The sequence below is a fragment of the Lepidochelys olivacea genome (genome assembly GCF_965140295.1).
Source record: "Lepidochelys olivacea isolate rLepOli2 genome assembly, chromosome: 9".
Classification (NCBI taxonomy): Eukaryota; Metazoa; Chordata; order Testudines; family Cheloniidae; genus Lepidochelys; species Lepidochelys olivacea.
The window spans coordinates 57,019,532-57,032,830 of NC_140419.1; the positions used below are offsets into that span (position 1 = coordinate 57,019,532).

A 13,299-nucleotide genomic window follows, 5' to 3' on the forward strand; every position below is an offset into this window, starting at 1 on the left:
TTTAAGCAAGCAAGCAGGCTGGTCTGCCGACAGGCTGGTCTCCTGTCAGCTTTCCACCCTCTCTTTTATTCTTTCTCTCCCCCCGCGCATTACATACTCCAACAGATAAAAGGAATACACTGGCTTTGTTCTTATTCTTATTTACCGATATCTATCTACCGCATTCCTTGCTCTCGGGCCTTGAGCCCAGTCCTGGGAGGCTTCCCACGGTTCATGTCATCTGGGCGAGATTCCAAGGTTCATGCCCTTGAGAGGAGCCGTGTGTGCACTGCTCCTACACAACACTCCGGGTGTGCCCTGAATGTTGCCAAGTGCATGAACCTTGAATGAATGCTACAATGAGGTAAAAGAGTATTTGTGGGACAAAAAGGTGGATGCAGTGGGGAACTGAGCAGGTAACACATGAACCTGCTGCTTCTCCGAGCACCGGGGTATCCCAGGCTGCTGCCTCTTACCACACAGGATTTGTAAAGGTTGCTTCTATGCAACCAAGCAGTGAGCATATGCGTGCTGTTAAGCTTAATGGCAAAGTATGCCAAGGTTGGAGGGATACTGGTATAGAAATTTCTGTTGTCAAGAGGGACCTGATCCATGAGAAGGATTTATTACCAGGAAAAATGGCAGAATTAGAACTGTTGGGAGATTAAAGTCCTTGCACCTTTAGCTAAGGTACACATGGAAACTGGTGATTTGCAGGTTGAACTGACTGTCGCAGCAGTGGCACACAATTTTGCACTGTTTCTTCTGGGAAATGATTTTTTTGATGCAGCAGAGTCTGTCCCAGGGTTTGTTAGCAGCAAGAAGGAATCTTGTGCTGAAAGCCCCAGAGAGGAGGGTGAAGTCACATGGGCTGCTGGGCTGTAGCTCACGAAAGCTTATGCTCAAATAAATTGGTTAGTCTCTAAGATGCCACAAGTACTCCTTTTCTTCTTTAATTCTTCTGTAGCAGTGGAAAATGGGCCGTTGGGGGCAGGGATGCTCAAGACCATCAAGGCAGGTCCCTGCGGGAGAGGGTGTCTACAGCCAGCTCCTGTCTGTGATCATCATGTATTTCTCTATCAGTGTTATAGACGGTGGACAATTTATGAATTTATCCTGTGGTACCACAAGAGGCCATTTTTACAAAAACATAAGCAGATATTTATAGCTACAGTCTGCTCTTAAAGGTGACCCGAAAAAAAAAATCCAGCAACTGTAGTAATAGGCTCAGGCCTTCAAATGGCAAGGGGCACTGAGCACTTACTAGCATTTACATTTACCTTTCCTTACAGCTCCCCCAGAGGAAAGATCACCAGCTCCTTCCTGACCCCAATCCTGATCAAATGAAGTCAGTGGAAGTTTGGCCACTGATTTCAATAGCAGCAAAATCAGGCACCCAGAATGCAACTATGACCCTGTAGTATTTGACACAGAACTCCACAGTAACAAGGCATGGGCTTAGGAATGGGGGTGGCTTTTTTAACATAGTGCAGTTTCACAAAGTTTCTTTGATTGCTGTCACAAGGTTATAAAATCATAGTAATTAAAACAGGACACCAGTAATGTTATTGGCACAGGAGGATAAATGTTATCAGGATGCTCAGATCTAATCTGTAGTCACTCGGTAAATGCTTCATTCATAGAATATCAGGGTTGGAAGGGACCTCAGGAGGTCATCTAGTCCAACCCCCTGCTCGAAGCAGGACCAATTCCCAGTTAAATCATCCCAGCCAGGGCTTTGTCAAGCCTGACCTTGAAAACCTCTAAGGAAGGAGATTCCACCACCTCCCTAGGTAACGCAGTCCAGTGCTTCACCACCCTCCTAGAGAAAAAAGATTTTCCTAACATCTAATTTAAACCTCCCCCACTGCAACTTGAGACCATTACTCCTGGTTCTGTCATCTGGTACCACTGAGAACAGTCTAGAGCCATCCTCTTTGGAACCCCATTTCAGGTAGTTAAAAGCAGCTATCAAATCCCCTCATTCTTCTCTTCTGCAGACTAAACAATCCCAGTTCCCTCAGCCTCTCCTCATAAGTCATGTGCTCCAGCCCCCTAATAATTTTTGTTGCCCTCCGCTGGACTCTTTCCAATTTTTCCACATCCTTCTTGTAGTGTGGGGCCCAAAACTGGACACTCCGTTGCCTTGCACCTTCTGCAGTCATTTACACCAAGGCAAGGCAGGTGTAAAACATTACTGTTCTGACTGGACAGCTTGTCACACTCAATAAATGACACACCAGGTACAGGGCAGGGGAGAATCGCGCCCAAAAAATCTGTTTCTTTCAAGGAGATCTCCCCTCTCAGTTCCTCCTCCTGATCCCTTGTCTCTCAGTGACTCTGTTCTTTTCCAGCTGAGCCACAGACTGCTTCAGGTCTTCCACTATCACGTCCACATCCTCCTTGGTGGTGTCCCGCCCCACACTGAGCCGCAGGGCATTCTGAGCCACTTCATAGGGAATCCCACAGCTGAGTAGTACAGAGGAGGGCCTGGAAAACAACAGAATGAAAGCAGGGTTTAACCCTTTAAACATCATGGAAACACATTCCTCCCCTGTAAAATTCACTAGGATAGTAAAAACAAGTATAATTATCTGAGCAGTGGCAGCCCCCTCCTCCGCAGCAGATTATACACTCTCCCTGTCATTCTGGCTGGAAGGCACTGGATTCTTCTAGGAGTTGGTCAGTGCTGTTCAATCTAGTCAGCTGGAGGTGTCAAGACAATGATGTGAGATACTTGCTCTTGCCTCTGCCTACTGGAGCTAAACACGCTGATTCCACAGTACTTTTGGCCTGCAGTATTTCAGCCAGGCAGGAGTAAGCCAGTGACCCATGCCACAAACTGGGATCAAACCCATCTTCCGCGTGGCAGTCTATAGCACTAAAAATAAAGACGCTCAGGGTACCCGAGCTTTATGATTCTATGAAAACACCAAGGTTTCTTACTCAGATTTTGGACAATCTGGAATCTTCTAGCCTCATGGCTCAGCTGGTCATGAGGTGTCCTATCTTTCCAGTCTGACTGCTCTCATTCTGACCCTGCAAATGCTGAGCTCCTCAGGTCAGCTTCCCTGTTTTCCAAGTGCTCTGAGCGTACCATCAGTGACATGGCACATAACAGCAGGAGAGCGAGTCACCACCTGAGCACCTCACTGCCCTGTCTATTCAGTGAGAAACTACCCAATGTCACACTAATCCCTGTTACTCAGTGACTCGATTTGTTTACTGTACATCCTCAACCTACTCCTGGGGGTTACTCAGGACCATGTGGAAAGCACTACTCTTCCTGTGTGATCCCAAAGGAGCAGTTTGAAGGAGCAATTTTTTATGAGAAACTATTTCATAAAGGTGCAAACTCAGTCCCCTTCAACCTGACCTCTTTCGTCCCAGGAGAACAACTCAGTATCACAACATGTATTGCTTACTGGTCACCCTTCTCAGAGTGGCATGCAGCACCAACACTGGCGAGTAGAGTCTTGCAGTGGGACAGCACCATCTGCCCTGCAGAAGAGACAAAGCACAGGCCCCGCTCAGCACAGGATACTTACCAAGCAGAATGACAGCACAGGGACCCTTCTTTAAACCTCCCATATGCAAATGACCAACCTTAACTTCAAACAACCCTTTCAGCACAACCTCTGAGCAATGTTTTGGCAAGGTCATTTTCCTCTCTGCTTTCAGGGTAAGAATAATAGAATATCAGGGTTGGAAGAGACCTCTAAGGAAGGAGATTCCACCACCTCCCTAGGTAACCCATTCCAGTGCTTCACCACCCTCCTCGTGAAAATGTTTTTCCTAACATCCAACCAAAACCTCCCCCACTGCAACTTGAGACCATTACTCCTTGTTCTATCATCTGGTACCACTGAGAACAGTCTAGATCCATCCTCTTTGGAACCCCCTTTCAGACAGTTGAAAACAGCTATCAAATCCCCCCTCATTCTTCTCTTCTGCAGACTAAATAATCCCAGTTCCCTCAGCCTCTCCTCATAAGTCATGTGCTCCAGCCCCCTAATCATTTTTGTTGCCCTCTGCTGGACTCTTTCCAATTTTTCCACATCCTTCTTGTAGTGTGGGGCCCAAAACTGGACACAGTACTCGAGATGAGGCCCCACCAATGCCGAACAGAGGGGAATGATCACGTCCCTTGATCTGCTGGCAATGCTCATACTTATACAGCCCAAAATGCCATTAGCCTTCTTGGCAACAAGTGCACACTGTTGACTCATATCCAGCTTCTTATCCCCTGTAACCCCTAGGTCCTTTTCTGCAGAATAGCTGCCTACCGATTCAGTCCCTAGTCTGTAGCGGTACATGGGATTCTTCCGTCCTAAGTGCAGGACTCTGCACTTGTCCTTGTTGAACCTCATCAGATTCCTTTTGGCCCAATCCTCTAATTTGTCTAGGTCCCTCTGTATCCTATCCTTACCCTCTAGCACAGTGCTTCTCAAGCTATCTGATATGGGGGACTGGCAATTTTCTTTCCAATGTGTGTGCAGACCAGCAGCTGATGGCCCACGGACCAGCACCAGTCCGCAGACCACCACTTTGAGTAGCACTGCTCTGCGTATCTGCCACTCCTCCCAGTTTAGTGTCATCTGCAAACTTGCTGCGGGTGCAGTCCACACCATCCACCAGATCATTAATGAAGATATTGAACAAAACCGGCCCTGGGACCGACCCTTGGGGCACTCCGCTTGATATTGGCTGCCAACTAGACATGGAGCCATTGATCACTACTCGTTGAGCCCAATGATCTAGCCATCTTTCTATCCACCTTACAGTCCATTCATCCAGTCCATACTTCTTTAACTTGCTGGCAAGAATATTGTGGGAGACCGTATTAAAAGCTTTGCTAAAGTCAAGGAATAACATGTCCACTGCTTTCCCCTCATCCACAGAGCCAGTTATCTCGTCATAGAAGACAATTAGATTAGTCAGGCATGACTTGCCCTTGGTGAATCCATGCTGACTGTTGCTGATCACTTTCCTCTCCTCCGAGTGCTTCAGAATTGATTCCTTGAGGACCTGCTCCATGATTTTTCCAGGGACTGAGGTGAGGCTGATAGCCTGTAGTTCCTTGAATCCTCCTTCTTCCCTTTTTTAAAGATGGGCACTACATTAGCCTTTTTCCAGTCATCCGGGACCTTGCCCAATCGCCATGAGTTTTCAAAGATAATGGCCAACGGCCCTGGCAGGCCTGACATGCTTCTCCACAGATGAGGGGACTCTGGTGATTCAGCCCTGTGCCTGGCATCCTCCCGCAAGATCAATGAGCTGCTGCTCTCTGGCTCTCTGATCTCTCTCTTGTGCAGGCCTTCTGGCATCCTGCTCCATGGCTGAGGTGGCCATGCAATACGTCTCCTTCAGAGTCTGATAGTACAAGAGGAGAAGCAGCATGCTAGAGGAAGGGGAATTATGGCCCCAGACAGAGATGTAAAGGATGACCATGGCTAGGATAGAAGAGAGATACCTTGCAGCCCTGGCCCCAAAACAGAAAAGTTACAAGTGTTGCAGAGCCGCTTGGCGCCTGGAAATTGACTGTTAAGGTGGAGTCTCTGCTTTCCAAACGAAAGCTGGAAAATAAAATAAACATTAACAGCTCCATGAATGTAAACTGCTCTCCCCTGGGTAGGACGCAGCTGGACAGGAAGACTGCATGAGGAACATGTCGTAGAGCCCCTATAAGCCTTCATCCCCACCCACCACTAGGGCTTTGGGGAGACCTCCTGGGACTTCACATGTACACAGCCCAGGCTGATTGGTGATTTGAACACTGAGCTGACAGGCTGGGACACAAGCTCTAGACTGTTTCTGGGGAATTCACCACTGTGCCATGGCAACTTTGCTCTGGTTACACACCCGGTGCAAGGGGGATCCAAGGCCCCCACAGGAAATAAACCAGCATAGGAGTCACCCTAAGGAAGCTGAAGACCCTGCTCTGCTGACTCCACACTCCCACTGCCACTGAAAGAGGCCCTGCTGCAGGGAGAGTTCCCGGGTGGGTGAGTAGCATGTTGTGGAAGTAACCTGGACAACCCTGCTTCCCCATGATTCCTGCACCCCTTCAGAGGGCCCTAAGGGCCAGTGCAGAAGGGCTACAAGTTAGGGGCACCAGGGGCAAAACAGCATCCAGCATCACTGAATAGGGGGGATGCATGCCACCGAATTAGAAGGGAGTCATGGCCACAAACAGAAAACCAGTGAAAAGGGTTGTGACTTCCTTCTACAAGAAAGCTGGGGAGGGCCAGTGTTGGCTGAGGAGCCGAACAACCTGAAAGGGGGGAGTCCCATTTCACGCCCTTTTTTATCTATTATCTAGGTACTTACCTGGCTCATATAGTGTGTGAGCACCTACCCTTCTTCCTGCTATCCTTCTCAGTCCATTTCCTCCTCCCCCCTTTCTTTATGATCACATATGCACTCCCCTGCTCAGCTTGCTATATCTCAATTGCTTCCTCCCACCATTTCAGAGCCCACTGATGGTGTGGGCTGTGTCTCTCCCTGCCAGATGCTTTTGTCACAGTCCTTCCAAATTGCTGGTTCTCTTGAAAAACACGCCCTTTTCTCCTCCTCCAAGAAGCTTGCTATACAGGCTGCCCAGAGATCAGAGACTCCAGCAGGGGCATAAATGTAACATGAACCAGGTATGCTCACTTCTAGCCTCTCCTCCAGGTAATCCCGAACCTCCCTCATGTGAGCCTCATAATCCTCACAGTTTTTGTTCACCAGCTCAGCAGCCTGAGTGGGGAGAAGAAAACAAATCAGATGCTATATTTCTCAGCAATTGTAACACAAGACCTGGTGACAATCATGTGAGAAGAACAGTAATCCCCTGGAAATGTACCATAAAAACAGCCATACTGAGTCAGACCAATGGTCCATCTAGCCCAGTATCCTGTCTTCTGACAGTGGCCAATGCCATATGCTTCAGAGGGAATGAATAGAACAGGAATCATAGAGTGATCCATCCCCTGTTGTCCACTCTCAGCTTCTGAGTCTAAGTCAAGGTAGGAATATGTTTGCCTTTACCAGGAACTATGGATATGGGTGTACAAGTACTAACAACCAGTCAGAATGGAATCATTTCCTCTGCCTCATGTACCTGTATATAAGCCAACTTTTCTGACCTGAAAGGAGGCACACTTGGGGGTGGAAAGGCTTATACATGAACTAATTCCACCGAGGTGGAATTTGCATTGGTCACTGTCAGAAGACAGGATACTGCGCTGGACGGACCTTTGGACTGACCCAGTATGGCTGTTCTTATGTTCTTAAGGTGCCTAGCCCCCAATCCAGAGAAGGAAGCCACCTTGAGGGGGATGCTGGTACCATCAGTGGGGCACAAATCCTAGTCTGGTGAAATGAATCCCAAACTCCACATACTCTGGACCCTCAAAGCGTTTCTCCTCCAAGGGGTACTTTCAGAACCCAAGTACCAGCACATTTGTTTGTGTGGTGTCGGGCCAGATTTCACAACAGCTCTGCATTCGGCATACTGAGCACTTCAAAAATCTGTTCCCTTATTTCAATGCCTAAACAGGAGCTAAGCTCCTTACAAAGTCCTGGCCCTAGTTTGGCACATTTATAGGACAATTTGGTGCAGCGTTCAGGCTCCTGGTGACTTGCCAAACCAGTGCTAGGCACTATGTAGTTTGTTCATCTTCTCTGAAGAATGCTTCCTGGATATCAAACTGTGCATGGGCTCTCAGCTTTCCCCCCAGCCCCTCTAACAAACTTGGTATAGAGTTCCACAAGGGGCGGGGAAGTCCCCTAGCTCTAACTTTTCCTAATCAGAGCTCCGTACACTGAAAACCACTATGTAGTTTTGGCCTCTTTATAAAAAATCTCTTCTGGGTGATATAGTTTTCAAATATGCTATTACTCCACAAGTGAATGCAAACATTTTGTAGCCATCTTCCCCCAAACCTTGACGTGAGCGCTGGGGAACAGGACTGTATAGTTCTCAGAAGAGGAAAGGAGGGGGAAGTAGAAGAAAGAGCAGATCGTGCTGTGCTTTATTACTGATCTTTCATGAATTACAGAGGCCATTTTTCAAGGTCAAGACTAATGCTTTCTAAGACTCATATCCACCACACACAACTTTCCCCTCTTCCTGTGAAATACACACTTATCCCAACATTCTCAAAGCATTGTGCAGATTTAGCTTGGTGACTCCCTTTACTGGCATGGGAAGTTGTTCAGCTAAATCTCCCAGACGCACTTTGAAAAATTTCCTTTGGCTAATGACAGAAAACAAGGGTTTACACTGCAGTTTTGTTTTGCTACAAATTGACTTTTCTTTTTTAGTTAGGTTTTCTTTTAAAAGAGCTTGCAGTACAGCAGACAAGTTACATACTTGTCCATCAGGCAGCACTAATGTTTGACTCACATGCTTCCTTTTTCTCCCTTTATTCCTTCTGAACTCACCTTGCCAAGGCCAGCGATCATTGGCGTATTCTCTGTCCTGAAAGAGAAACATTTGTACAGAAATTATCTATTTCCACCTTCTCCGGGAAATCAATGGGCGCCGAGAGCCCCATTTTTAAAAGGCAGTAGCCCCACTTGCATACACAAGTAATGTGAGCACAACTGCACGGCAACATGTGGGGTAATTACCACAATAAACAACTGTGTGCACAAATGGCCAGTTTGGTGCTTAACTCCCTATTTGTTCACAGCTGTGGTAAGGGAAACTGATATTTTTCAGTTCGTCAAGAGAATCAATGTTTCCTTTTCCTACATGGAAAACTCTACCTCTGGCTGCAAAAATCAGTTACTAGCTTGAAGCTCTCACTGAGATGTCTGCAGATGGCTTTTAGGAATCCAAGAGAACTTCAAAATGGTCTTCTCTTTGTGACTCCAAAGAAATTTGACATGTGGCTTCCACAAAGTCAGTGATACTGTTGGGGACACTGGGGCATGGCCACTAGGTAATTCGAGGGGATGGAAGACCACGAGTGTCGATGAAGCCCCCTTGCACTAGGCCCAAGTGTCCTTGGCTCCCCCTCCCACCTGGAGGCACTCGCAGCAGCTCTGCGTACTAGGCCCAAGTGTCCTTGGCCGCCCCCGCCTGGAGGCACACACAGCAGTTATGCTGAGAATCTGCAACAATATGTTGCAGAGTCAGACTGCCTGAAACTAAGCAAGGCCAAACAGGGCAGATACGGAAGAACAATTCTGAATAAAGCAGCTTTATGTATGGTTTAAGAAATGATACAGAGAACACGGGAACTAGCTGGGAATTGGATTAGCTGGCTATATGGATACTTGGGGCAGCTTGCTATTGGATAAGTATGCTGGGAAAAAGGATGTATAAAAGCCTGTGTAACTTCCTGCTCTGTGTGCAGGATTTGAGATTTTATTCTCCCTGTACTTTTTTGCAGCTGCAAATAAACTTTTCTGCTTCCCCACCTCGTTGTGATTATTGGGTATAGCACACCGGGTAGCGAACCAACTCCAGCTGTTGTTTAGCCTCTCGGCACTGGGTACCAGCAACAATACTGTATTCAGAATGCATTTAGTCAAGAGCATAACAGACACCAATGTGTCAGCAGCACAGTTCTCCCATACCCACAAGAAATCTTACTGTCCTTTGGACAGTTCTCACAGGAGACACAGGCTGGGAATAAAATGAAATGTGTTTGATTTTCAATCTAACTATACCCTAAAACTGGCTGACTGATGAGACTGTTCTTTCCAATGTGGAAAGACTTCCAACCATGTGGACTTTTAGGATACATCTACTGATGCGGTGGCATATAGAGTACAGACACTACATGTCCAGCTAGCACAGGTATAAACTATAATGTAGATGCTGAGGCACAGCTTAGGCAAGTAGAGTGCCCCACACTCCTGAATCCTAGGGTGTATACCTACAAGACTATCTACATGCCCAAGCAGTGCCTCCCATGTCTACATTGTAATTTTTAGCCATGTAGTGTCCCATTACCTCCCTGTTGCGGTGAAAGGCTCCAACAACGGGAAAGGCAATGGGGAAGGGCTCTGAGACTTTTGTTTAAGCAGAGAAAGCCATCGGCAGCCCTCCACCAGCACCTTTCCTCTCCACAGTGAAAGGCTCTAGCAGCAGGAAAAGGTTCTGGGAGGGGAGAGGCAGTGGGGAAAGGCTCCGTCAGCTTCCCTTTCATGGCTCTGTGTAGGTACATACCGCCCTAAGTGTTGATGCAGCCTGTCTTTCATGGAGGATGTAGCTACATGTACCTGACATTTCGCCCTCTACTGGAAGAGATTAGAATTGCACAGCTGAGCATCAGGCCCCACACAACTAACAAGTAACAGAGTTTCTCAGCTCAAGTGCAGGATCAGGAGGTTCTGGGTTCTAGGCCCATTGCTGCTGCGAGGCTCTAACTGCGTCGTGGAGTATAGTGATGGAATCCTGGTGGCCTTCAATGCTTACAATTTTGTGTTTAGTATTTATATGACACTTGACATCTTCAGTGCAATTAACACACTAACTCATTTTTTCTCTAAGCATTTTACAACTTGTCACCCCAGAAAGACCAATGGAAGTGAGTACTCCAAAGCTTCTCACAGGGTGCATTCACTAAATAGCAAAGCCATCTGCTTACTTAGCCAGTCCTCTAAATGTACTGACCCATGAAACATCTGCTTACCCATCAGGCCATCCATCTTACCCAGGACGGAAATTCCGCTCCTGTCCCCCTCCAAACAGCATGGGATGCAGAGGAGTGGTGACCCCAGGCCCTCGCACGTACAGTGCTCCAATCCGTGGGGCATAGAACTGCAATGACAAATACCACCTCTAAGAAAGGGAACTCAAGGAAACTTCTTAATTCCCCCTCCCCACTTCACTTTGCACCTCTTGGAGAGGGTTGCTGGATTCTACCTGTTCTGATCCTGATCCTTCTCACTTTCACTTTCCCAACAATTTATAATAATAATTTGCCCTCTGCGAATAATACTCAGCACTTCCCCTATACTGTATTCTTTTCCCATTCCAAGCAATTTACTATCTCTCTCCAGTTAGTCCTCACAACAGCCCTGCACAATCCTAGTCAACTCCCTGCTGTTGCAAACTCCAGTTCCTCCTTCATTGTGGTTCTTTTGCAAACAGGATACCTCTGGAACAAGAATAAAAGCCTTATCCTCCATTTTCATCTTACTGATGGCCTAGGAACCATGGAACCTTCTCAACTTTTGTACCATCTTGCTCCAAGGCTAGTTATGTAGACACAAGTCTGCCATAGGGTTGAGAGTGTTTAACAAAAGTAAAGTAGTGTATAACTGACTGTCCACTGTCCATGTCCTCACATCACTGTATCCACCTGTATGCACACACTGTATATATACACGTACAAAAGACAGCTGGGTACAGTAAAGACTGTCTTCAGAGTGCCATCTAGTGAGAAGCTTTAATATTTAAAAGTCTAATGCACTAAATCCTCCACAGTAGAAAGAGAAACTGGCTGGACTGCCTTATTTCCTCTCTCTCTCTGTGCCACAGGGAGATGAGGATGCTCTGTCTATGTGAGCCATACACAAGTAGATCAACCCAAATCCTGAGTTACTACCTTGACAAGAGAAGAACATTCACCCACATGCCTCGTTTGGAGTCAGAAAAGCAGAGAGCATGCGGACAGCATTTGGATTCCCAAATCCCCTGCCACAATACTGGTTGGGGTAACATGTTTTAGCCCTGATGTAGCCATTGCAGGCATGGTTTTTGTCCTCCAGACTTCTACTAAGAAAGTTGGCTTTTCCTTTCCCTTTTGTAAAAAATTAGAAAACCGCTTTTCATCATCAGCCATTCTTTGGCCAGCCTAAGGCAGAGAATACAAAGCCTCTACTCAGAGGATGCAGCAATTCAGAAGAGAAGGTTCTCATATTGAAAGGCAATTTAAATATATGGACAGCTCCAGTGTGACATGAAGAGAGAAATCCAAGGGGAATAGAGGCATACCTTGTGTCCCACAATGGTGAGGTAATCCACTCCCAGCTCCTGTCCATCCACTCGCCCCTTCCCTATCATCTGGGCTGCGTCTGTGTGCATCAAAATCCTGGGCAGCCCTGATGCCATTCTGTTCTGATTCAGGATCTGAATCTGCTGGCTGAGCTCTGAGATGGGCTGGCGGGAGAGAACACTGTCACAGGTGACAGGTGACTGGGGTCTCAAACTCTTCAGACTGTGTAACACATCTTGTTAGAATGTTTCATGAACACCTCCCCTTCTATTGGCGACTGTCTCCCTTCCTATTCACTATCCTGCAGGCCACCTTCCCTCCATTCACTATCACATAACATCCCCATAAAGAAAGAGCTTGCATGGAAAAGTGACATTGAATACTTTTGTAATAAAAGAATCATAGAAATGTAGGACTGGAAGGATCCTCAAGATGTCATCTAGTCCATCCCCTGGCTGAGGCAGGATTACGTATACCTAAACCATCCCTGACCGGTGTTTGTCTAACCTGAAGTGTAGCCATTTTTAATGACATTTAGCAGCTAATAACTAGGAGGAGACACCAGTAGCAAGTGACCAGCCAAATCTTTGAAGGCCACCAAAAAATGCTCCAGATACCACAATCTGGGAACCACTGTTTTAGGCTGACAGACAGAGGGGAGCAAAGAAGAAGATAGGAATATGAGAAAGGGATGACAAAGAGGGAGAAAAGAAAAGAGAGATAGGGAAAGAGAGACCAGGTCAAAAGACCAGGCAGGAGAAGCACCTCAGTGCACAGAAGATGCCAAAATAACAAATGTTAAACAGAGTATGTAGCACAGATTTAACCCCCCTTCTCTCCAACCCATGATAAATAAAACCCAGGGACCAACTAACCATGATTACCCCAGTCTCGTTATTGGCCAGCATGATGGAAACCAGGCACGTGGTTGGACGGATTGCTGCAATGGTATCATCAACTTCCACTTGTCCAGTCATCTTGGACACTGGAACAAAGGTGGCTTCTGCATGTCAAGACACGAGCAATTAGATTCATCATACAGACTAATACCGCATAGACAACAACAAGAACTTAAAGAGTATAGTCTAGCAGTTGGCGTGATAAAACAGTGGTTGCATATTGCACAGGGAGGGTGGGTGGAATGTCAGAAACTACTCAGGGTCTTTCATATCTTGGGGAAGGAGACATTTGACTAGATATGAGGATTATGCTCCCAGCTTTTAAGCAATGGGTGAAATACACATGCTGTAACACCAGCTAGTGGCCACATGAGGGATGTCCTTGCAGATGTGGTGGCTGCTTGCCTTCCTGACCATACACAGTGAATGCAGGATAGAGAGGACAAACAGAAAAGGTGGGCCTAGATTATTGAGCTAAA

The 13,299-nt window shown here is 46.8% G+C and overlaps 1 protein-coding gene across 6 annotated transcripts in view; it reads right to left on the reverse strand.

Moving 5' to 3' along the window:
* Positions 1–13,299, reverse strand: part of SCLY (selenocysteine lyase) — a 26,272-nt gene continuing 12,973 nt past the window's right edge. For 3 of the 6 annotated variants that reach the window (XM_084638727.1, XM_084638726.1, XM_084638728.1), the window contains 8 exons: positions 12,797–12,924; positions 11,921–12,085; positions 10,635–10,741; positions 8,410–8,446; positions 6,637–6,720; positions 5,453–5,555; positions 3,405–3,480; positions 1–2,469 (listed from right to left, as the gene is read on the reverse strand). In XM_084638727.1, coding sequence (XP_084494853.1) covers positions 2,283–2,469; positions 3,405–3,480; positions 5,453–5,555; positions 6,637–6,720; positions 8,410–8,446; positions 10,635–10,741; positions 11,921–12,085; positions 12,797–12,924 — 887 coding nt within the window. In that variant the 3' untranslated portion in view covers positions 1–2,282. The remainder of the gene's footprint in view (positions 2,470–3,404; positions 3,481–5,452; positions 5,556–6,636; positions 6,721–8,409; positions 8,447–10,634; positions 10,742–11,920; positions 12,086–12,796; positions 12,925–13,299) is intronic. The other 3 variants (XM_084638729.1, XM_084638730.1, XM_084638731.1) reach the window with 3 other exon arrangements.